This window comes from Triturus cristatus, chromosome 6 (assembly GCF_964204655.1).
Source record: "Triturus cristatus chromosome 6, aTriCri1.1, whole genome shotgun sequence".
NCBI lineage: Eukaryota > Metazoa > Chordata > Amphibia > Caudata > Salamandridae > Triturus > Triturus cristatus.
The window spans coordinates 1397781550-1397803749 of record NC_140589.1 but is presented as its reverse complement, the minus strand read 5'-3'; the positions used below and the strand labels follow the sequence as shown (position 1 = coordinate 1397803749).

General features: G+C 46.5%; 1 protein-coding gene across 2 annotated transcripts in view; it reads left to right on the top strand.

Annotated features, from left to right (window-relative positions):
* CFAP61 (cilia and flagella associated protein 61) overlaps nt 1–22200 on the top strand; it is a 2048453-nt gene that overhangs the window by 1338844 nt on the left and 687409 nt on the right. For both annotated transcript variants that reach the window (XM_085612416.1, XM_085612415.1), the window contains exon 20: nt 14160–14328. In XM_085612416.1, coding sequence (XP_085468542.1) covers nt 14160–14328 — 169 coding nt within the window. The remainder of the gene's footprint in view (nt 1–14159; nt 14329–22200) is intronic.

Here is a 22200-nt window from a genome sequence, read left to right as displayed (position 1 = left end):
AGCTGCCCCTGACCACCTTCCCTCTATGGTCTGTGTGTATGCCATCATAGTCTCACTGTTGCTGTCCATGGTGTGTCTTGTTTCTCGTGCCCATCTGCCTGCCCTCCATGGTCATCTTGCAGCTCCTGCCCTGCCCGCTTGCCCCCAGCCCTCTGTTTCCATGTGCAGATCCCTATTCCCTCCCTCCTGGCTTGTCTGTTCCATTGTGATGCCCCTGATCCGTACCTCCTGCCCTTTATGGTCTGTTATGCTGCAGCTTTCTCTCCTGTCTGTCCATTATGGTCAGCTAGCTACCATTGCCTCTTTCCCCTCTGTTCTCTGTTGTCCATGTGCATGGTCCTGTCCCCTTCCTATTGCTTTCTATGGATTGTTGTGCTGCACTCCCGCCCCGCATGCCCTGTGTGGTGTATTGTGCTGCTGCAAACCCTGATGCCTGCCCTGTAGGGTCAGTTTGGTGATCCTCTCCATGTCCCTCCTGTCCTCTGTTATCCGAGTCCATGTCCCTACCCCAATTCCTCCTGCCTACCATGATCCAATGTACCATACTTGCGAACATTTTGAACTTGGTAAGAGGGAGATTTTGAAAAAAAACTGGGGTATTGATTTTCCCATTTGAGTTACATTGAAAAAGAGGAGATTGTAGACAGGAGACAGATCAAATAAAGCCCATTTGAGCTTAAAAACATTGGACGTTTCCTGGCTGAAACGGGTCTGTTGGCATGTATGGTTGTACTACCACTGCCTCTTCCTTCTGCCCACAATGGTCTATTAGATTGCCACAGCCTCTCTTGCCAGTCCTGTATTGTTGGTTGTTGCCCCTTCCCCCCTTTCCACTGCCCTCCATAGTCTGTTGTGCTTCCACTGCCCTGCCTGCCTGCCCAGTGTGGTTAAATTGTTGCCTCTGCACTCTCCTACCTGCCTTCAATTTTCAGAGTCCGTGCCCCTGGCCTCTGCCTCTCAACAGTATCCCAATGAACAACTAGATTGCTAACATTCTATATTTATTACAAAAGTGTGGAACGCCGGACGTCATCTTGATGTAATCAAAACTGTAATACCTAGAGCATTTCCTTTAGAAATTACATATATGAGAGGGTCTAATTTGCATCAAAATTATGGTTAGTGCTCTAAAAAACTAAAATGAGGACATATTTTTGGAGTTTTCAAATAGCGACAAATAACTTTTAAATTATTTGTAATCTTTATGTTTTTTTATCCAGTTCACCACTTGATTAAATGTTGCACCTAGGGGAGAGGATGTGGTGTTACTTCCAGAGCTGCAGACTTTGCAACTGGGGAACCAGGTTGGAGTTTCTGCTTCAGCTCAACATTCTGTGATTCTGGTCAAATCACTTAATCTCCCCATGTCTGCAACCAAAATTAATTTGATCTTGTGTGATGTAACCAATGCTCATGTAAAGCACTCCAATACCTGACACGTCTGCACTATATAAAACTGCAAATACACAAAAAATAAGTGTTTTGCACACTTCTGTCATTGGGCTACATGTGGGCTACATCTGGGTGATATTTGTGCTGCATTTGGGCTCTTTTGTCTCTGGTGGCCATCTTGGGAGATTTATTTGTTATGAAGTTTCCTAATTTCCTCATTTACTGCAGTCTCCTCAGTAGGAAATGCTTTCAGTTTTTTACTTTGATTCCATCAAGAAGGTATTCAGATATGTCACACATTTGCCATAAATTCTGAATGTTAGCACTCTAGTTGCTCATTAGATCACTGTAGTAAAGCTACTGCTCACCAAAGAAGTCTGCTGCTGGTATTCAAAGTGCATGTTTCAGTCTGCATATCAGAAGTTTTTTAATGAAATAGAAGAGGATTTGAGAAGTCACTCAAAATGTGCCCTAATTTTTCTTTCTTCAGCACTAATCATAATTTCTATGGCAAAATGAACCCCCTCATTGTGTTCCTTTTTAAATTAAATGTTTTAAGTGTTACCAGTTTATTCCAATCAAGATGGCTTCAGGTGTGCCATACTTTTGTCATAAGTAAGACAGTAAGCGCTCTAGTTGTTCTTAAGAACACTCTGGGACATTCTGTCATTGGGCTATACTTGGGCTACATCTGGGTGATATTTGGGCTACATTTGGGCTCTTTTGTCTCTGGTGGCCATCTTGGGAGATTTATTTGTTATGAAGTTTCCTAATTTCCTCATTTACTGCAGTCTCCACAGTAGGAAATACTTTCAATTTTTTACTTTGGTTCCATCAAGAAGGCATTCAGATGTGTCACACATTTGCCATAAATTCTGAATGTTAGCACTTTAGTTGCTCATTAGATCACTGTAGTAAAGCTACTGCTCACCAGGGAAGTCTGCTGCTGGTATTCAAAGTGCATGTTTCAGTCTGCATGTCAGAATTATTTTATGAAATAGAAGAGGATTTGAGAAGTCAAAATGTGCCCTAATTTATCTTTCTGCAGCACTAATCATAATTTCTATGGCAAAATGAACCCCCTCATTTGGCTTCAGGTGTGCAATACGTTTGTCATAAGTAGGACTGTTAGCGCTCTAGTTGTTCTTTAGGACACTCTGGGAAGCTGCAGTAGAACACAAAGGAATCAACTGACAGTCTCTGCCCTTGTTGGATGTACATGTTTTACTGAGAATGTCAGACTTCATTCTCACATGACTGAAAAAGATAATGTGAATTTACAGAAAATATGCTCTCAGTTTAGCTCATAGATCACCTTCCAAACCTCTATGGGAAAAGCATGAGAAAATAGTTTTCTCTCAAACATGATTCATGATATCACAGCAGAAGGCTTTTTCACATGGTAAAATCACCTTAGAACACGCCACAATTCCTAAAATGAGTATGGTACCATCAACAAATGATTTATAATGTAACTAAAGTCTTAAAACCTTCTATTAACTGCAATGCTTTTTAATGAGGTGCTATCATGTATATTGGTCCCAAGATGGCTGCCAACACTTCTTGGATGAAGTACTGACAGCCAATCAGATCTCACAATTAGATGTGTGGTTAGGCTCCGCCCAGATATATCTATCTTTTTAACTCTAATTTTCTCAGGAACTACTGAACGGATTTACACCATTTAAGCAAAAGACACGAGTCTGAACTGAGGACTACCTCTTTGCCAAATTTGGTGTAATTCCGTTCAGCAGTTTGGGCTGTAGCTGCGTCAACAGGTCCAATGGGAAAATGCATGGGGAAAATGCGTTTTGGGACCCCCCTTTTTTCTCGGCCCCTGCTTGACGAATCACCGTGAAATTTTCAGGATAGGAGCGGACCAGAGCTGGCCAAAAGATTGGAAAATTTCGCGAAGATTCGTCAGTCGGCGCCAACGTTATTCCAAATAGAATGTTGCAGATTTCCTATGGAAAATAGGTCCTAACTATAACTACCTACCGGCGACTGCCAGTAGGTAATATATACTTATGCAATTTTGTTCTCATATCTGAATGGGCTGAGTTCTACTCTATGTGTACGGTTAGTTCTCTGTAGTATGAGATCACATATCTGTGAACTTTGGTCCCCTTTGTTAGGTGCTTTTGAATTGATTTCCTATTGGAGTCATGGGGCATGTGATGTGCCCTTTAATTAGAGGACCTTGAGTAATATGATAAAGTGTCTGTTATGTGTTGTATGGTATGACAGTAGAGCGTCTATCCTAAAATTCCTTCTAATATTTCTCAGGAGGTAGCTGGTAGTCTACATTGTTATTTATGTGGCTTCGGCTTTTTCCCTAGTACTTGCCTTACATTCACATGATAGATGAGATTCTCTGTGTCTGCTAGATGTAGAACATTATTAACAAACACTTATCTAGTGAAGCTTTATGACATTATATTGATATTCAAGTTCTGTCTTGTGTCCTATTGAGCATGCTCATGTTCTCTCAGCATGATTGATTGCTTAATTTCCTGGTATTATATCAGATTATTATAGGTCTTCAGGCAGATATAGTATATTAGGTGATTCTATTCCTTCTATTCGAAAAGGTTATTTAATGTGTTGCCTTTTTCTGGATTGGCATAACGCAGTGTGTTATTGCTAGAGATTTTCTTTGTTTCTTAAAAACATTTCCCTGTAATTGTGTACCATTTCTTCTCTATGAAGAATTAATATAGATTGATACTTGAGGGGGAGAGGCATGGGCCTTGTAATTTCTACCTTTTGATGAAGACTTTTATTCCTGACATTCAGGATTGTTGCTCTCTTAGAGATCAATTCCTTTCATTATCTACCTGTCCTTATTTGCTGGTAGACAACTCGTCTCCTTATTTCCTGCCTCTAGGGGCTGTAAGTTGGGTTCACACATTGGTTGGATAATTTTATTTTGGAATCTTTTTTTTAAGTTTTAGGTCTTCGTCTTTTACCAGACTATCGGTAGGTGATTTCTATTCATAAAGCAAGGACTTGTGAAGACCTCAGTTTTAGTTAGGCTATCAAGATTTCTTTTTGTTCTTGATATCTTATTCGATTTTATGCTACCATTGTTTAATGGTGGTCTTTTAGGCAACTTGGATTACTTTGACAGGTTGTATGCTGTTGCTTTTCTAAGGGTATGATACTGCTATGGTCACATACTGTTATGTCACTGTTGCCTGTGGAGTATTTCTCTTTATTGTCTATCTTTTAATATAAACTTTCTTTTGTTGATACATAGGAGTTTAATTATGTTACTCCTATGTCTCCATATATATGTACTTTTGTATTTAGGGAATATTCTAGAGGTACTTGTACATCTCTAGTTATTTTTCCTATGGAAGGGTTGCATTAATGGCATTAGGGGCTTTTTTGTCTTTGACTTCTTTTTTATATGAATATTTGCTTTCTCCATGGGGGGTGGATTTTCTCTGTGTAGTTCACAGAGCAGTCCTGACCTTATATGGTTTTCAGGTGTTGTTCAGAAGCACGGGCAGCTGTTATGGGTTTCAAAGGTTTATACATGCTGTTCGGACTTGAGTATATAACCAGATTATTATGGATAAAGTCTTATTGTCATGAATAATACTGTTCTCATGCTTTTATTGTCTTACATTTTTTGTTACTGTGATTCTGTCCACAGTTATTGTGAGGTCAGAACTTCTAATGCAGTTTTGTCTTACTGACATGGGTATGTTATTCCCATGGTTTATTTGTTTTGCGGCTTTATTTAACTATAGTCCCTTCTAGGGTTGGGTTGTTTCTGCTCACCTACATTATTATACTTTTCCTGATTTTTCTCTTGTGCTAGACCAGGTTCGTCTTAGTAAGAGTCTTTTAATGGTTGCAGTTCTCAGACCGTCCTCCGGGTATGGTATGGCTTTGGAATTTGATTCTAAAGTAAGGAATCTGCTGCTAGATGTTTCTATCAGATGAACAAGTAACTTACTTTTAGTAATGCATTATCTGGTAGAGACAGGATCTAGCCGCAGATTCCTTAATGACCCTCCCATCCTTCTTGTTCTGCGAACTGAGTCTTTCTTGGTCTCAAATATTTTGTTTTTGTCTTTCACATCAACAAAAACAAAAAGAGGGGTAATCCAGTGATTATTGGATTTATGAGTTCTCTTTCATCTCAAGGTTTTTGTTAAGCTATTCATATACTGAATTGTGGTTAGAAATTCTGTAATTATTTGGCATATGAGTGTCTTTTGTTTTAGCACACTGTTCAATAGACAGTTTCTATATGTGGCTTCATGTTTCGAGTGCGGAAAATAGTCACGGAAGAAACTAACATCATCATGTTGGCAAAGGGGGTTATGTGGACTCCGTAGACGTCACATCAGGTGGACAGTGTCGATACAGAGACGTGCGCCGCCCTCTGCCGGTGCACGGACGTGCTATGGAAATAAATTCTGGATCCAGTCTTGTTCCTGGGGTAGAATTCTGAAGTAAGGAATCTGCAGCTATATCCTGTCCCTACCAGATAATGCGTTACCAAGGGTAAGTAACTGGTTCTTAAAAACATGCAACTTTTTACTCCATATATTTGATATGTTTGGAAAATGTCTAATAAAATTCACAGATTCCAGAAAACCATAGGTCATATTTTACCATTCTATATGCTGAATATACTGTTTCTGGAGTAGTGTTTGCGTAAGTCACTTTCTGGCATGAATATTATTTACTGGAGACTTATGAGCAGGGTATTCGGAGGATCAGTGATGGAATACTGCACTTTCTTGTTCTGAATGCCCAGCACCTGAATTGGCAACATCTGAGAGTACCATTGTTTGCTTTGCAGAAATAAATACTTCCCAGCATCCTCCAACAACACTTTGGCTGCTCTATATATGTTTTGGTATTTATATTTCACAAACCTGGCTGGAGAGCAAGAGAGTGCTGCACAATAGTAGATCAGTTGGGAGACTATACCTGATCATGTAGATTGACACTTTTTAACATACAGTAATACATAGCTCACATTTGCAGTTTTATGAACATAGAGATTCAGTGATTTGCCCAGAATTATATGATTTTCCGGTCAAGTGCTGAAGACATGATTTAGAAGCTAGAAGTGGTGCAGGAACAATCTTCACAGTGGGGGTACTGACATCAGTGTGACATCACTGAAGTCATAGGGATTGTGAACAATCCAAGCATCACACAAAAAACAAGTGTAGCAAATGACCAACTCTCATTCAGCGGAAGAAGGGCAAGGCTGTACCATGTAGCCGGGGGTGCATTTTGGAGATCGCTGGCTCAAATATATTACTAAATCATGGTATGGTAACACACTCTCATTTAAAGGCAGTACATTTTACATAGAAATGACCACTAAATCTGCACAAAAATGCAGTTGTTCTTATAAAACCATTTAGCCCACAAAAGATAATGCACTGAAATTGGGTTTCAGCAAATATTTATAATTTGTGCATCACCAAGTAAAGTGTATTGATTTGTTTTGATCCTATTAAAATGTCTGTGTACATTGCACTACAGAATTACATAAAATGTGCTTCATTTGTACTTTTATAAAAGCCAATATATTGTGAAATGTACAGAGTTCACTTACAGATATTTAAATGTTATGTGTCAAAGAATTGGCATCCTACAGTTAATCTTTTCACACTTCCTGAGTCCCAGCAACATTTTTATATAGTTCAAACACCTCTCAATTTGCAGTCAGGGTAGGAAAGGTATACACCAGTCTCCATGTTAAAAAATAAATAGCAGTTTGTCAGAATACATAGCCTGACAATGGACCTCTATTATTGAACGCACACAAAATGAGACAAGATAAAAAACTAATCTTTATTGCTGATTCATCCTCTGAACCTCAGCATAATTATTTTGGGGGTGCTACAGCATCCCCAGTACCCCTACTTCCAGCACCTATGACAGCTAGGTACCCCTGTTCTATTTAGTCACTAGACCACATCTCCCATAAACTGTTTCCCTCAGTTGACAAAACTATCCTCTCTCACTATGAGAACCTTGAGCTTTAATTCAATTTCAGTCTTGGTGTGTGTCTTGAATGATCTCACCTGTTACGCCACCAGGTTCAAAGTACACGGCATCTTAAATGTCCACCCATATTTTCTCTTCTGCTCACCCAAATCCCTCATCATCACCTTCCTCGCAGGTAAGTTTGACGACTACAGAAATCTCCTATTTAGCCTCCTCAGTACCCCTTCTCCTTCCTAACAAACTCATCAACTTTACTACCCATGCAGTTTTTACTCTTGCTGGATCTTCATCCTCTTCTCCCTACTTCTGCTGGGTCAGGTGGCAATCTGCTAAATGCAGGCACCATTTAAATTGCTTGAGCTTATCTCCTGGGCTGCAGATGGCACTGCAGTCCCCTATCTCCTGTCTATTGTGGCGAAACACCAGAACTTCAATCTGTAAACCTCACCTGGTTTTCAGTCCCTAAACACCAGTGAGCCTTGTGCTGACTCCTCTCTTCCTGCAGAGGTGTAACATAAGCTCCCACAGCCCCTGCGGTACAGGGGGGGACACCTCCAGGCACCTCCTCCCTTCTGCATCGTGCACGGATGGCGGGCCTGTGCACCAAAAGCTCTTCACTGGGTCCAGAGTGTGGGCCCCCCCTCGATGTACTTTGCAGGGGGACCCCTCACGTTTCCTTACGCCACTGTCTTCCTGCAGTTGTCTTAATAGTCAACTCAAAAATCTTGAGAACCAGTGCAGCGGGGCATATCACAGGCACCTGCAGCGTCTTCGGTTCCCCCAACACTTCAAGAGGTCCCCATTCACCCCAAAACCAATTAATATTTGTGAGATAGGGATAACCTGTAAATTTTTTGGAGGGCGGCCATCATCTTACTCCACATGAGTACAGCTGATGCACCCCAGCTGTGACTCTCTTACAGCTACCCTCGGAACCCCCCACCCTGGCAATGGCCTGGTCCTTTATTCAAGTATATCTGAAAGAGACCATTAGTTATGGATTCCTCACCTTAGAATTACCCCCAGGCGTCAGACTGGATCCAGAGAATTTTTTCCTCAGCAGTACCTCTGCGTGTTAGTAGGTGGCATCGGTCGGCTCCTCATTTGTCATTGGCGTCGAGGTCCCGGTCGAGAGGGAGGTCACGGGACCGGTTGCAGAGCCATCATCACCACTCATCGTCAAAGTCTTCATCTTCAGGTAAGTCGAAGCACAAAAAGAAGGCGAAGAAGCATCGCCACTGTTTGCGTTCTCCCTGTCCGTCGGCCGACGCAACGCGGGTTACAGAAGGTAGTCGTCCGGCTCTGCCCGCGGAGCCTGTTGGGTCAACTCTGAGCCTCCCTCCCTTTCCGGGAGCCAGAGCGACCTTTGCCCAACTTCGTAGCTTTTACGAAGCCCTCCACTCGATCTTTGGGCAGCCCGACTCCGCCAGCGCACTTTCGAGCCCCGCGGACTCGACTGGGGGCTCTAGGCCTACAAGGCCGGCTGCTTTGGCTCTGGCACTGCAGGGCCCCCAGGGATCCAGGCCTGGATCCGGATCAGTGCTGGTCGACCTCGTGACACCTCCTCCGGCGCTGAATCAATTGGCAACACCTCCGCCCCCTCCGACGCGGGTTGTGTCCCCAACCGATGTCGACCCCAGCCTTCCCCTCAAATTGGACACGGAGCATGACCGGCGTCAGCTGACGTCGGGAGCAGTGCCGACCGGTACTTTTGTACCCCTGTTCTCCCCTTGGTGTTCCCTATTGTCCTGAGTGGCTACCGGAGGAGAGTGAGGAGGACTGCGAGGGGTCTGTGGAGCCTCTGGCAGACCAGTTGATGAACCGGACAGGAGAGAGGAGTTGGGTGAGGCCAGTGGTCTGGACACTTCCCTAGACCTTGGCATGCATTCTCCTCCTACCGTGGCTACGGAGGAGGGTCCATCATACGCAGTGGTGTTGCGTAAGGCGGCTGAGGCCTTAAACCTTGAGCTTCCTACGGTGGCGGTGAGGACTAACCTCCTGACCGAGGTGCTTCAACTGGCAGCGGCCTCTTCGGAGCCCCTTCTGCCGTTCAATGATGCCCTCATGGACATTCTTTTGGGCACTTGGTCCAAGCCCAACACAGGGGCTCCTGTGGATAAGATGATGGCCCGACGCCACCGCCGGCCCAGTGCGCCCCCATTTTCCTCTCTCAACACCCCACCCCTGAGAGCTTGGTGGTCCAAGCCTCGACTTCCAAGGGCACATTTCCTACCACACCACCTGAAAGGGAATCCAAAAAGCTGGACCACCTTGGGAAGAAAATGTTTTCTTCCTCCATCTTAGGACTGCGGTCGGTGAACACTGCATGTCTCTTGGGCCGTTACTCCCACTCTGTGTGGGACACGGTCCCGCAGGTGCTGCCATAGTGCCCGGAGGAGGCCTGGGCCGTGCTCTCTCACGCAGTTGCCGAAGGGAGAGATGCAGCGAAGTTCGCCATACGATGTGGGCTGGACACCGCCGACTCGCTGGGCAGGACGATTTCAACGTCAGTAGCCCTGAGACGCTATACCTGGCTGAGGTCCACTGGCTTTTTGGGTAATGTCTAAGCGATACTTTTGGACATGCCCTTTGATGGTCGTCACTTGTTTGGCGACAAGGCAGACAATGCCCTTGAGCGCTTTAAGGACTCCAGGGCTATGACCAGGTCCTTGGTCTCGCCCCACACAGTCTGATTTCCGCCCCTTTCATGGCTACGGAAGGGGGGCCCCGCCATGATCCGTCCAGAGCCACAGGCCTGCGCAAGCCGTCCAACCTCTGCACGGCTGGGGATGTGGGACCCACAGTCGTGGGTCTGGGGGCCAGCGGGCAGGCCAGTCCACTAGCGCCCCCTCTGCAGCAGCGTCCAAGCCCTCCTAGTCCAACCTTTCAGGGCCACCATTCGCCAGTGGGCAGCAGAATTCGCCTTAACTTCCCCCCATCGCATCAGACAGGTGGGTTTTGCAGATAGCCTGAAGGGACTACTCCCTCCCCTTCGAGACTACCCCTCCATCCATGCCACCTCAATTCCATTGCATGTCGGAGGATCACTTGGCCCTTCTCCGACAGGATATTACGGCTCTCTTGGCCAAGGGATCCATCAAGCGAGTAAGCCGTGGTTGTTATTCCCGCTACTTTCTGGTGCCCAAGAAGGACAAGGGCCTGCTTCCTATCTTGGATCTCAGGAACGTCAACCGCTTCCTCCGGAAGGAGAAGTTCAAAATGTTGACACTGGCTCAGGTCTTGTCTGCCCGCGACCCTGGAGACTGGATGGTAGCGTTGGACTTGCAGGACGCTTATTTTTACATCCCCGTCCTGCTGGCCCATCAGCGTTACCTACGGTACACGGTGCGCCACGAGCACTTTCAGTGTACCGTGCACCCCTTTGGCCTTACAAGCGCCCTATAGGTGTTCACGAAGGTGATGACGGTGGTTGCAGCTCATCTGCACGGATCAGGGGTTCCAGACTTCCCCTATCTCAATGACCGGCTGTTGGAGGCGGGCTCGCTACCCCAGTCTGTCGTCTCCCACCTCCAGATTACGGCCAATCTCCTACATTCACTGGGTTTCACCATCAATGTGCCGAAGTCACACCTGATTCCCTCTCAGAAGCTCCTTTTCATCGGAGCGGGTCTGGACACAGCGCAGTTTCGGGCTTATCCGCCCGAGTAATGAGTCTGGGATTTTCGGGCTATGATTCCAATCTTTCAGCCTCTATCCCGGATTTCGGTCAGACTGACCCCAAGGCTACTGGGTCTCATGGCCTCCTGCATCCTGCTGGTGGACTATGCCAGGTGGCATATGCGGGCGCTGCAGTGGGACCTGAATTTCCAGTGGGCACAGCATCAGGGGAATCTTTCCGATTGCGTCCAGATCTCGGAGGGCACTGCACACCAGTTGCAGTGGGGGCTAACAAACCAGGATTGGGTAAACGGCAGATCCCTCTCCCTTCCCCTACCAGAGTTCACAGTTGTGACAGATGCCTCACTTCTGGGGTGGGGCGGCCATATGGGAGAGGTGGAGCTCAGAGGCCTCTGGTCTCTGGCGGAGTCCGGTCTCCACATCAACCTTCTGGAGCTTCGGGCGAGCCGTCTTGCACTGAAGGCATTTCTTCCTTCTGTCAAAAGTAGAGTAGCGCAGGTGTTCACGGACAACACCACCACCATGTGGTCCTGCAACAAACAGGGCAGGGTGGGGTCATAGACCCTATGTCAGGAGGCACTTCGTCTCCGGAAGTGGATAGAACATTAGGGCATGTCCCTGGTGGTTCAACACCTGGCAGGTTCATTGAACGCCAGGGCGGGTGAACTCAGCCGCTGGTGCATGATGGATACAAATGGCGTCTTCACTCGGAGGTGGTGCAAGGTCTCTTTCAGCAGTGGGGAGAGCCTTGGTTAGATCTATTCGCCACCAAAGAGAACGCGCAATGTCAGCAGTTCTGTGTGTTGGAATTTCCAAGGCGGCACTCGCTAGGCGACGCTTTTCGTCGCAAGTGGAGTTGCAGTCTTCTATACACCTTTCTGCCTATACCACTTCTGCCAAGAGTGCTGAAGAAGAGATCAAGCGTGACCGGGCCCAAGTCATTCTTGTGGCTCTGGACTGGGCATGAAGAGTCTGGTATCCTGAGCTTCTGCACATGGCCATCGATCCTCCAATCAGACTGGCTCTTTGGGATGATCTTCTGTCGCAGCAGCAGGAGACGGTCCTCCACATGAACCTGTCCAGCCTCCACCTCCTTGCATGGAGATTGAGCAGCGATAGTTGACAGCTTTCGACTCTTTTAAAGTCCCCTATTGTAAATCGCTTCCTTAAGGGCATTACTCACTTGTTTCCGCCTATTCCTTTCGTAATGCCCCAGTTGGACTTGAACCTGGTTCTCACCTACCTTATGTGTGCTCCTTTCGAACCGCTACATAACTGTCCTCAGACTTTTGACTCTTAAAACTGCCTTTTTGGTTGCCATCACCTCTGCTCGAAGGGTTACTGAGCTTCAGGCTCTTTCTTCAAAGCCTCCTTTCCTGGCTGTTCATCCGGACAAAATTGTCCTTCGCACTAGGCCTTCTTTCCTTCCTAAAGTGGTTACCTCTTTCCACATAGGACAGACCATCCCTTTGCCAACCTTCTTCCCACCCCGCATCCTTCTAAAGAGGAGGAGAGGCTCCACCGTCTGGATCCAAAACATGCGCTTCCATTTTATCTGGATCGCACCAAGCAATTCCGAGTGGATGACCAGCTATTTGTTGGCTATGTGGGCGCCAAGAAAGGTCAGGTCGTGCAAAAGAGGACCACCTCTCGATGGGTGGTCCTTTGCATCAAAATCTGTTATTCCTTGGCAAAGAAGGAACCTCCAGTGGGGCTGCGCGCCCATTCCACCAGGGCGACGGCAGCCACTACTGCTTTGGGACATGGATTCTCTCTTCAAGACATCTGCCAGGCAGCCACGTGGGCTTCATTGCACACGTTTACTAAACACTACTGCCTGGACAGCCAAGTCCGGAGGGACAGCTTCTTTCGCCGTTCAGTTCTCCAGGACTTTCTGGTGTTAACTTAGTTTGCAGACCCATCTCCGGGGTTGGTATTGGTGGAGTATCTATTCTAAGGTGAGGAATCCATAACTAATGGTCTCTTTCAGATGAACAAGTTACTTACCTTCGGTAACGATATACCTGTAAGAGACTTATATTAGTTATGGATTCCTCACCACCCCACCCATCCTCCCCATTCTGCGAACTGACTTCTAGGGTGAGGGTCTCCCTTTCAGGGCCCTAGTTTTTGTGCACCAGTGGTCAGTGTCTTGCATGGCTCTGCGCTTCTGGCATGGAATGTCGTGTAAAGAACTGACGTCAGCGCGCAGGGGCGGCGTCTAAGTAGATACCGCAACGTCATTCCAGCAATCACGACGTCAACGACGAATGCGGAGTCGACCGATGCCACCTACCGATGCACAGAGGTACTGCTGAGGAAAAAATTCTCCGGATCCAGTCTGACGCCTGGGGGTAAGGTGAGGAATCCATAACTAATATATGTCTCCTACAGATATATTGTTACCGAAGGTAAGTTACTTGTTCATTTTGTTCATAAAATATCAATAATTTTTTTATGTAACGGAGTGTCTTCTCACAATCATGGTCAATCATCTAGACTGTATAACTATCCTGCCGCCTTACATACAGATCTATTATTTCACTCATAAATATATTGAGAGAGACCCATTTCATTTGTAAAAGTATTCGGAACGAACATGGGCGTGTGTATCAGAATGGATGTGGCAAGCCTGTCTGGGAAGAGGAATCACTGAGGGGTTCGTTTAGGGGAGGGGGTGAAGCTAACGCGGGTTTTTATGGCGCAGTTAAATAGCAGGCCTGCCTGCAGAAGTGATTAGTCAGCTGTTTGTGGCCGGTGCCTGGGCAGCAGGCAGGCTGGGGTCTGTCTCTCAGCTGCCCGGAAGCTACCAAAATACAGTGCGCAACAAAAGGCCGCCATGTGCGCCATACGTTGGAGGCAAGCTCAAAGTAAACGCTCGTAGTTAACACAGCAATTCGTGTTTTATTTCTCTTTGTGGGACGGGCCAGTGCTAGAAGGCATTATTTGGCTTCAACAGGAAGACGTCAATTTGTAAGTGAGTGTTTCTTAATGAGTAATTTCGTGCCACGGGCTTCGGGGCGCTCACAGCAAGAGAACAGGCTGGGGCCGCTCGGGGCCCGCCACCAGCCCACCAGATGTCTAATTAATGCCTGCTGTCAGCTGCTAAAATGTCACTTTTGGATCTTTTCTCTTCACAGCCACTGCTTTAATGATAAAGATTATGCGCTGATGTCACTCCGATCCTGGGTTAATGTTGTGGTTGGTAAAATGACGGGCATAGACCGAGATGCCAAGTACGTGTCGGTTTCCAAAACCGAGAAGGTGCCATATGACCACCTCGTTCTCTGCACTGGGCTGCAATATCAAGTAAGAATTTCGCCGTTTTCTTTTCTGTCTATTTAAATATTTGTTTTCTCATTACAGTTCCAAGGCAACCAAATCACCGCAATGGTTCTCAAATACGTTTTCTAAATGTACGTTTTGGTGACGGACTTGGGCCCTTAACGACGCAATCCATTTCATAATAGTTTCTTAAATTAGAACAATCATAAAATATACTTTATGCACTTCAGGCAAAGAAATCAGCAACACCGCAGGGGCCTCATACAGCAAGAACATTGCACTGTAAATACGTTTGTGATAGACAAAATGCTTTTTAATTGTGCAGCACCTTTCAGCTTTATATTTATATATTACAAAGTTGTGTACAGTGTTGGCCACTTCAGTACACTTAATTTAACCTCAAAGTATATGTTGAGGAAAAACTGAATGTGGGAATTTGAGAATGTGAGGACTGACTCTCGAATCCCGTGTCCTTCTCTCATTCCCAAATCTCCATTCTTAAGTCGAACCTCAATGTAAACAAATCAGGGCCCAAGAAGCTACTGCTCAGATTTAGTTAGGTTCAGGACCGAATGATCCAGTGTTGGATGGTGAACATTTAAAGTAGCTGGGCACAGCTGTCTGCTTGGAATGTCACCTTGGGAGCTAGCATAGAGTGAAAGTCTCACTTTCTACATGCAATTTGGGAGAGCTCTCCCTCCCACATCCCTGAGTCAAAAAACAGAAATGGCGTAATGTTGTTTTTTTACAGCACAGCTTTCACATTGATTGGCTGAAATTCTAAAGTTTCTGGTGGGGCAGTCAGGAAATAGTCCAATAATATTGTGATGTGTCAAACAAACTTCCCTAGACTGTTTTTTGTGCTCAACAAAATGTACTACTTATTTATGAAAGGACTACTTGTATAACTGGCAGTTCCTCAAAATGTATACAGAATCTTTTTTCACTTCATTTTTCCGTTCTGTCTCATTGCAAGTAGATTATCATACATATTTTATGTTAGAAAGGTCAAGATGGCAAAATAAAAAGTCATGCGCATCTCGTGGTCACGTGGCATAGGCAGCAGGGATAGGCAAATCCTGCAGGCTCATACAGCAACGCTACTACCACTCACGGAACCTCCTGAGGCACAGCCGGGAGCAGTTAGTATCTTGCGCAGCTCTGCATTTTAAAATTGTATTTCTGTACTTTTAAACTTGCACCCACCTTCACTTCCTGTCACACGTGCACAGTGTGCAGGCACCCTTCTACATCCAAAACGAGCGCTGGAAACGGCCGAAATCGCCGATCCACTTCTCCTGCCATTGTCCTCGTTGCTTCAGGGACACGCCCACTTCGAGGCCACGCCCCCTGCAAGCCCTACAAATAGCGCGCTGATTACTAGCGCGGCAGATCACTCACGGAACCTCCTGAGGCACAGCCGGGAGCAGTTAGTATCTTGCGCAGCTCTGCATTTTAAAATTGTATTTCTGTACTTTTAAACTTGCACCCACCTTCACTTCCTGTCACACGTGCACAGTGTGCAGGCACCCTTCTACATCCAAAACGAGCGCTGGAAACGGCCGAAATCGCCGATCCACTTCTCCTGCCATTGTCCTCGTTGCTTCAGGGACACGCCCACTTCGAGGCCACGCCCCCTGCAAGCCCTACAAATAGCGCGCTGATTACTAGCGCGGCAGATCACTCACGGAACCTCCTGAGGCACAGCCGGGAGCAGTTAGTATCTTGCGCAGCTCTGCATTTTAAAATTGTATTTCTGTACTTTTAAACTTGCACCCACCTTCACTTCCTGTCACACGTGCACAGTGTGCAGGCACCCTTCTACATCCAAAACGAGCGCTGGAAACGGCCGAAATCGCCGATCCACTTCTCCCGCCATTGTCCTCGTTGCTTCAGGGACACGCCCACTTCGAGGCCACGCCCCCTCACTTTATACATGTGTATCTACCGGAAGCGCAGCGGACGAGCGCAGCGGGCGCGCCGATTGCGCGCCGAAGGCGCGCTTAAGGCAAGCTCGTCTGCGCTCGTCCGCGATCATGACGCGACCGGGGCCGGTTCCCCTGCCCGATTCACCAGCACTACCCCCACAACCCATTCTCGGACCATGTTGCTGTCTCTGAGACCCTCTCCTTGTCCTACCTGCCTCTGGTCTATCCCGGACGCCCAGAGCCACGTCTATGTATGTAAAACCTGCCAGTTCTCACTACCCTCTCTGGACTCAACTCTTGGCCCGGCCCTCGCTCGGTGCTCTACCTCTTCTTTTGGAGCCGACCCTTCTCTCGCCCTCAGAGCGGCACTGATTAACTGCAGGTCTCTGAACAAACATGCTATCGACATATGGCAGTCCCTCCAGGACAACAACTGGGATCTGCTTTTCTTAACTGAAACCTGGCTGAATGAGACCACTAACCCCACCATTACTCTTGCCTTACCGGACGGCTACAGCATCGCCTGCGCCAATAGATCTAACGGTAAACAGGGGGGTGGAGTTGCTTTCATCCATAAATCCAAATGGACGGCTTCCTTCCCTACTTATGACCCTATTGACTGCATAGAGGGTCTACCTTTTACTATCCATTTTTCCTCGTCCACCTCCTGCTCTGGAATACTTATCTACCGCCCTCCCCATTCCAACCTCTCCTACCTGCCGGCCTTGACGGATTACATCATTCAGCTTAGTACTCGCTACACCAACTTCACTGCTCTAGGAGATTTTAACCTTCACGTAAACGATGAATCATGTTCGCACAGCAATAATTTTATTTCTACACTGGCGACCTGCAATCTAGAGCAAAAAATAGATTCCCCCACTCACAAAGCGGGACATACCCTTGACCTGATTTGTTCCAACCTACCCAGCATTCTGGTAGCCTCTCCCATCCCGGTCATTTGGTCAGACCACTTTCTCATCCCTTTTGAGATCGTCATCTCCTGCTCTATCAGACCTACCGTCGCCCCCAAAGTATCAGGCAGAAACTGGAGTCGTATCACCCTTGAAGCGCTCCAGGAACACCAAAATAATTTTCTTCCCTCCCCATCATCTGATCCGGATGATGGTATTGACCATTTCGACGCCTGGATTGGCCAAGCCCTAGAGGCTATGGCCCCTCTCAAACCCATCAAAACCTACCGGGCCACACCATCCGCACCCTGGTACTCCGACATGCTTCGCCAGAAAAAGGCATCATGCAAAGCCCTCGAATGCTCCTGGAGGCAGAACTACTCCCTTGACAGTAAAATCACCTATAAAACAGCTCTCAAAGAATACCGCAGAATGATTGAGGATCATAAAAGGGACTTCCTGGCTTCCAGAATTAAACATGCCAGCAACGGCGCCAGGGAGATTTTCAACATAGTCAGATCCTTCACGGACCCCAGCGCTCTGACTCGCACTCTTCCAGCCTCCCAGTCTCTGTGTGATAAACTTTCACAATTCTTTGAGGAAAAAATTCAGGCTATTTACTCCTCCTTTCCCATCACCAATAGTGAAGGGTCGGTTGAGGATTCTACCACGTACCCGCTTCAGTCACCCTCATTGCTCGAATTTGCTGAAATCTCTGAGGCTGACACACTGGTAGAATTACTCAACTGTAAATCTGGCTCCCCCAAGGACCCTTTGCCAGCCAAACAATATAAAAAACTGGCACCCCTGCTCAATCCATTCCTTAACCACATCTGGAACAATTCCATGAGAACGGGTATTTTTCCCGCAAAATGGAAACATGCGTCCCTAGTCCCCATCCTCAAGAAGCCTGATCTTGACCCAGATAACCCTAGTAACTACAGGCCCATCTCTCTCCTGCCTGCCCCGGCTAAGATTCTGGAAAAACTGGTGCACGCCCAGCTTGCTAACTACATCGAATCCCATGGGCTCCTGCATGACTCTCAGCACGGCTTTCGGTCGGGCCACAGCACGGAGTCGGCCCTTGTCGAAATGGCTGACTCTGTGAGATGGACGCTGGATCGAGGATCGAGGGCGGTGTTAGTGCTGCTGGATCTCTCAGCAGCATTTGACACCGTCTCTCATAAGATCCTGCTGAGAAGGCTGAGAGACCTAGGCCTCGGCGGTACAGTGTTGAGATGGCTCTCTTCCCACCTGGATGACCGTACTCAGCAGGTATACACCCCTCCCTATACCTCCACCGCTAGACCACTAAAATGGGGAGTTCCTCAGGGCTCCTCCCTGAGCCCGCTTTTGTTTAATGTTTACTTCTCCCCCTTGGCTAAACTGATTGCACAAACTGGGATTAAATCCACCTCCTACGCTGATGACATTCAGTTACTCTTCACTTTTGATACCCCCACTGCCTCTGCCTTCGACCCATTGAAAAACTGTCTTAGAGACATCTCTAGCTGGATGGACTCCAATTCCCTCCGACTTAATGCTGGAAAGACAGAGATTCTGTTTTTTAATTCATCATCCCCTCTTGATTCCAATTTATGGTGGCCGAATGATCTCAGCCATGCCCCCACGCCTAAAGACTCGGTGAGAAACCTGGGAGTGCGCTGGGATAATCATCTCAGTTTCAACGCCCAGGTTCAAACAGTAGCTGCATCCTGCTTTGCTAAGATCAAGACAATTAGACGGCTCATCAACTACCTACCGATGGACTGCCGTAAGACTGTGGTACAAGCCCTGATAATATCTCACCTGGACTACGCCAACGCACTATACCTTGGCATCACAGCAGGCCTATGCCACAAGCTACAGACTGTCCAGAATGCTGCTGCTCGGCTGGTGGAGAGAATTCCTGCCAGACATCACATCTCCCCACACCTCCGCAAACTCCACTGGCTCCCCATTTCCAAGAGATGTATTTTTAAGGCCATGACCTTGGCTTTCCGGGCCTCCAAGGGCAAAGGCTCGGCCCATCTAAGAAGCACTCTGAAACCTTATGTCAACATCAGGACATTACGCTCTAATTCCCTACTTCTACTGGAAACCCCCAGATTTAAACGTACTCGCGCCGGAGGGAAAACATTCGAGGTCTGTGCCACTCGGTGTTGGAATAACCTCCCGGTTGCATTACGATCCTGCCAAACCGAATTAGCATTCCGAAAGTCCCTGAAAACACATCTCTTCCTCATATAATGCCCCATCGGTGCCTAGCTTCTAGTTCCTTGATTTATCAGCGCCGGGACGCCCCGTTGGGGCAGCTGTTGCGCTCTACAAAATACACAAATAAATAAATAAATAAATTATGTAGACCTTACAAGACCAGAGGGCATACAGGTTATACCAGTCGTACTTGCTTGGGTCTCAGGCAGCCGTAGTAATAATGTTGAAAATTGATGATGAGACATGATGAAACTCCATCACATACGTCATGAAAAACAAGCGGAGCAGTAACAGAGGGATTGATTCCTTGGTACCGGAGAGCATTTACTGCTGTGGCTGTTGCCATTTTCCAGAGCTACGGAGCTGCACGGGGAGGAGCCTTTGGCATGAAGAGATCAACCACCATATCACTTCTCTCTGCATGGGTGGGTCTACAATAGCCAACAGTTGAGGTTCTGTGGCTTCAGGTCAGTTGGTCAAGGGCAAACAGTTTTGCAATATTGATCGGTGAGCAGCCATGGTAATACACTGTACTATTTGGTGTAAGTGTTGATGAAAGGTGTTAGTTAGTACCCAAACCACTGATATCCATTTTATCAAGCTCAGAAGTGTGAAAGACTGAGTGGATCTACCAGAATTTGAACCTGTGACTTTTTCAGGTTAGACAGATCTCTACAATATATACATTGGTCATCCCTCTTTTCCTTCCTCTCTCCCATCCTTTCTCCCTCTCTTTATTCTAAACTTATTTGGTAGGCTGTAACCAGGATCCCAGCTTGGTGATGCAAGTAATTTCTTTCACCCAGCTCTGCATTGTTACGTGTGGTTTTAGTGGCAACAGTGATAGGAAAAGGGAGCTGCAGGTTCTTCGACCTAACAGCCGTATGATGTTCAGCCTCCTTAGGAGAAAGAGCTTCTGGCTGCTGCTTTCCACCTCCCAAGCTCTCAGGAGTTCTAGCACCAACATGGAGTATTCTATGGTGATTCAAAGGGGAGAGGTTCGGGCTGACAGGCAAGGAATTCAGAAGCAGGTCAGTCCCAGTTGGAGACGGCGAGAGAAAGGAGACAGCAGTGAGAATTAGAATGCACACAGACAGCCATGGCTGCTTTACATTTGGTGTCTGTACAGAGCCTTCCTTGGATAATCTAATGGGCCAGCCTATTAAAAGGGGGAAGTGAGGTCAGAGAGTTTGGGTTCTACTTATACTATGGTTCAGAGAACGTTTTCTACTCACCCAACACCTGGAAATAATGCTACTTTTGGCAGCACCTTTCTGTCACCAGACCTTCCTCACAGACAAACACTGCATGTGAGATAGGAGCAAAATTGAAGTTTCACCCACTCTAATGCCAGGTGTGCATATATATTCTGCTGCACTTCTTCAGTCAACCTTTGCATTGGCAGAGCAACAGACCAATCCGCCAATGTCTTCTCCCTCCAGGACTGGTGGGGCATCACCCCGAATTCCCCTGGAGGTTTGAGTTCAGGAAGTTTCAGAGTCTTTAAACCCCGAACCTCTGAGATTTGTTTTAATGCATTTTTTGAAGGATGGGCTGTTAGTGGATCAAGTGAGAGGATGAATGCAGGTTCTTTACATAATGCATACATCATATTGAAGCAAACTATGCTAGTGCTTATCCTTAACACAAAGCAAGGATGTTTTGGCCATTTTTTGGATATTGATGATATAATGGTGACCCATTCTTGATATAACTGCCATTGTTGGTAACATCCTGCTTATCCCTGGGCTCAAACTGTACCATCCATGCCACCAACTAGGCTCCAAACTGAAAGCTGCTGCTTTAAAAGTGTTCCTCAAGATTTGTCCAGTCTCCGTACATGTGTTTATACTCTCATTTCTGTGATGCCTCTTCTTCTCACCAGGATGAGATTGTTGTAGGAGAGGATAGTTGTTGTTCATCCTCTCTGGAGATATCCTGCTTATATCCAAACTCTCATCAAGTTAGGCATTAACCACCCCATCTCCCATCATCACTATCCAGCCTCTCTGACTTGTCCAGCTGGGAACGCCCATAACCTTGCACCCTGGATCAGCTAAAGTTAGTAGCCTGGAGGATTGTAGGTCCACCAGTACCAGTCCAGACTTTTTGACCTGCACCAAGGTACTCATTTGTTATGTCTGACTCACAAGTACTCTCTAATAACATAGATTAGCTTGGTCTGCTGGGTTTAGTGGTGTGTGGCAAAGAATTTGAATAACCATTCAGCGCATTTAAGAGGGCAATATATACCTAATGATCAACCTTCACAGGTGCCCCATTTCTCATTTCTGCTGGCTGCCTTCTGATTTATGGTTCCCAAGTGGAGAAAACCACACTGAATTGGAGCAATCTCATGAGTATTAATTTACAGCGACTATTTATTTTTTATTACAACTCCTTGTAATGAGGGATGTGAATCTGGTTCGCCTTCTTTAAGTAGGTTAGCCTCCAAATGAGGCTTTGGTTCCGAAGAGTCTCTCAAACAGGCAACCCTCCTTTTCCTTATCTCCTAACTAAGATATATATATCTAAGAGTGGCTGTAGCCACTCTAGTTATAGTTAGGATTTTTGATTGGTAATAACTTTGCCACTGTTTGACAAATCTCCATGAAAGTTTGTGGATCTAGTCTTTTTCTACCTTGGCTGATGATGTAAAGTTTTGTGGTGATTATTTCAGGGGGTGCAAAGAAAAACGGGGGTTTCAAAATATGTTTTTCCACCAATTAATTTTTCATGGACTTTTTAAACAGACATAGCTGCAAATTTGCAGAACAGATTTTCATGAAATTTGGCAGGTATATCGATTTTGGTGTGGAAAGGGTCCTTTTTGTTAT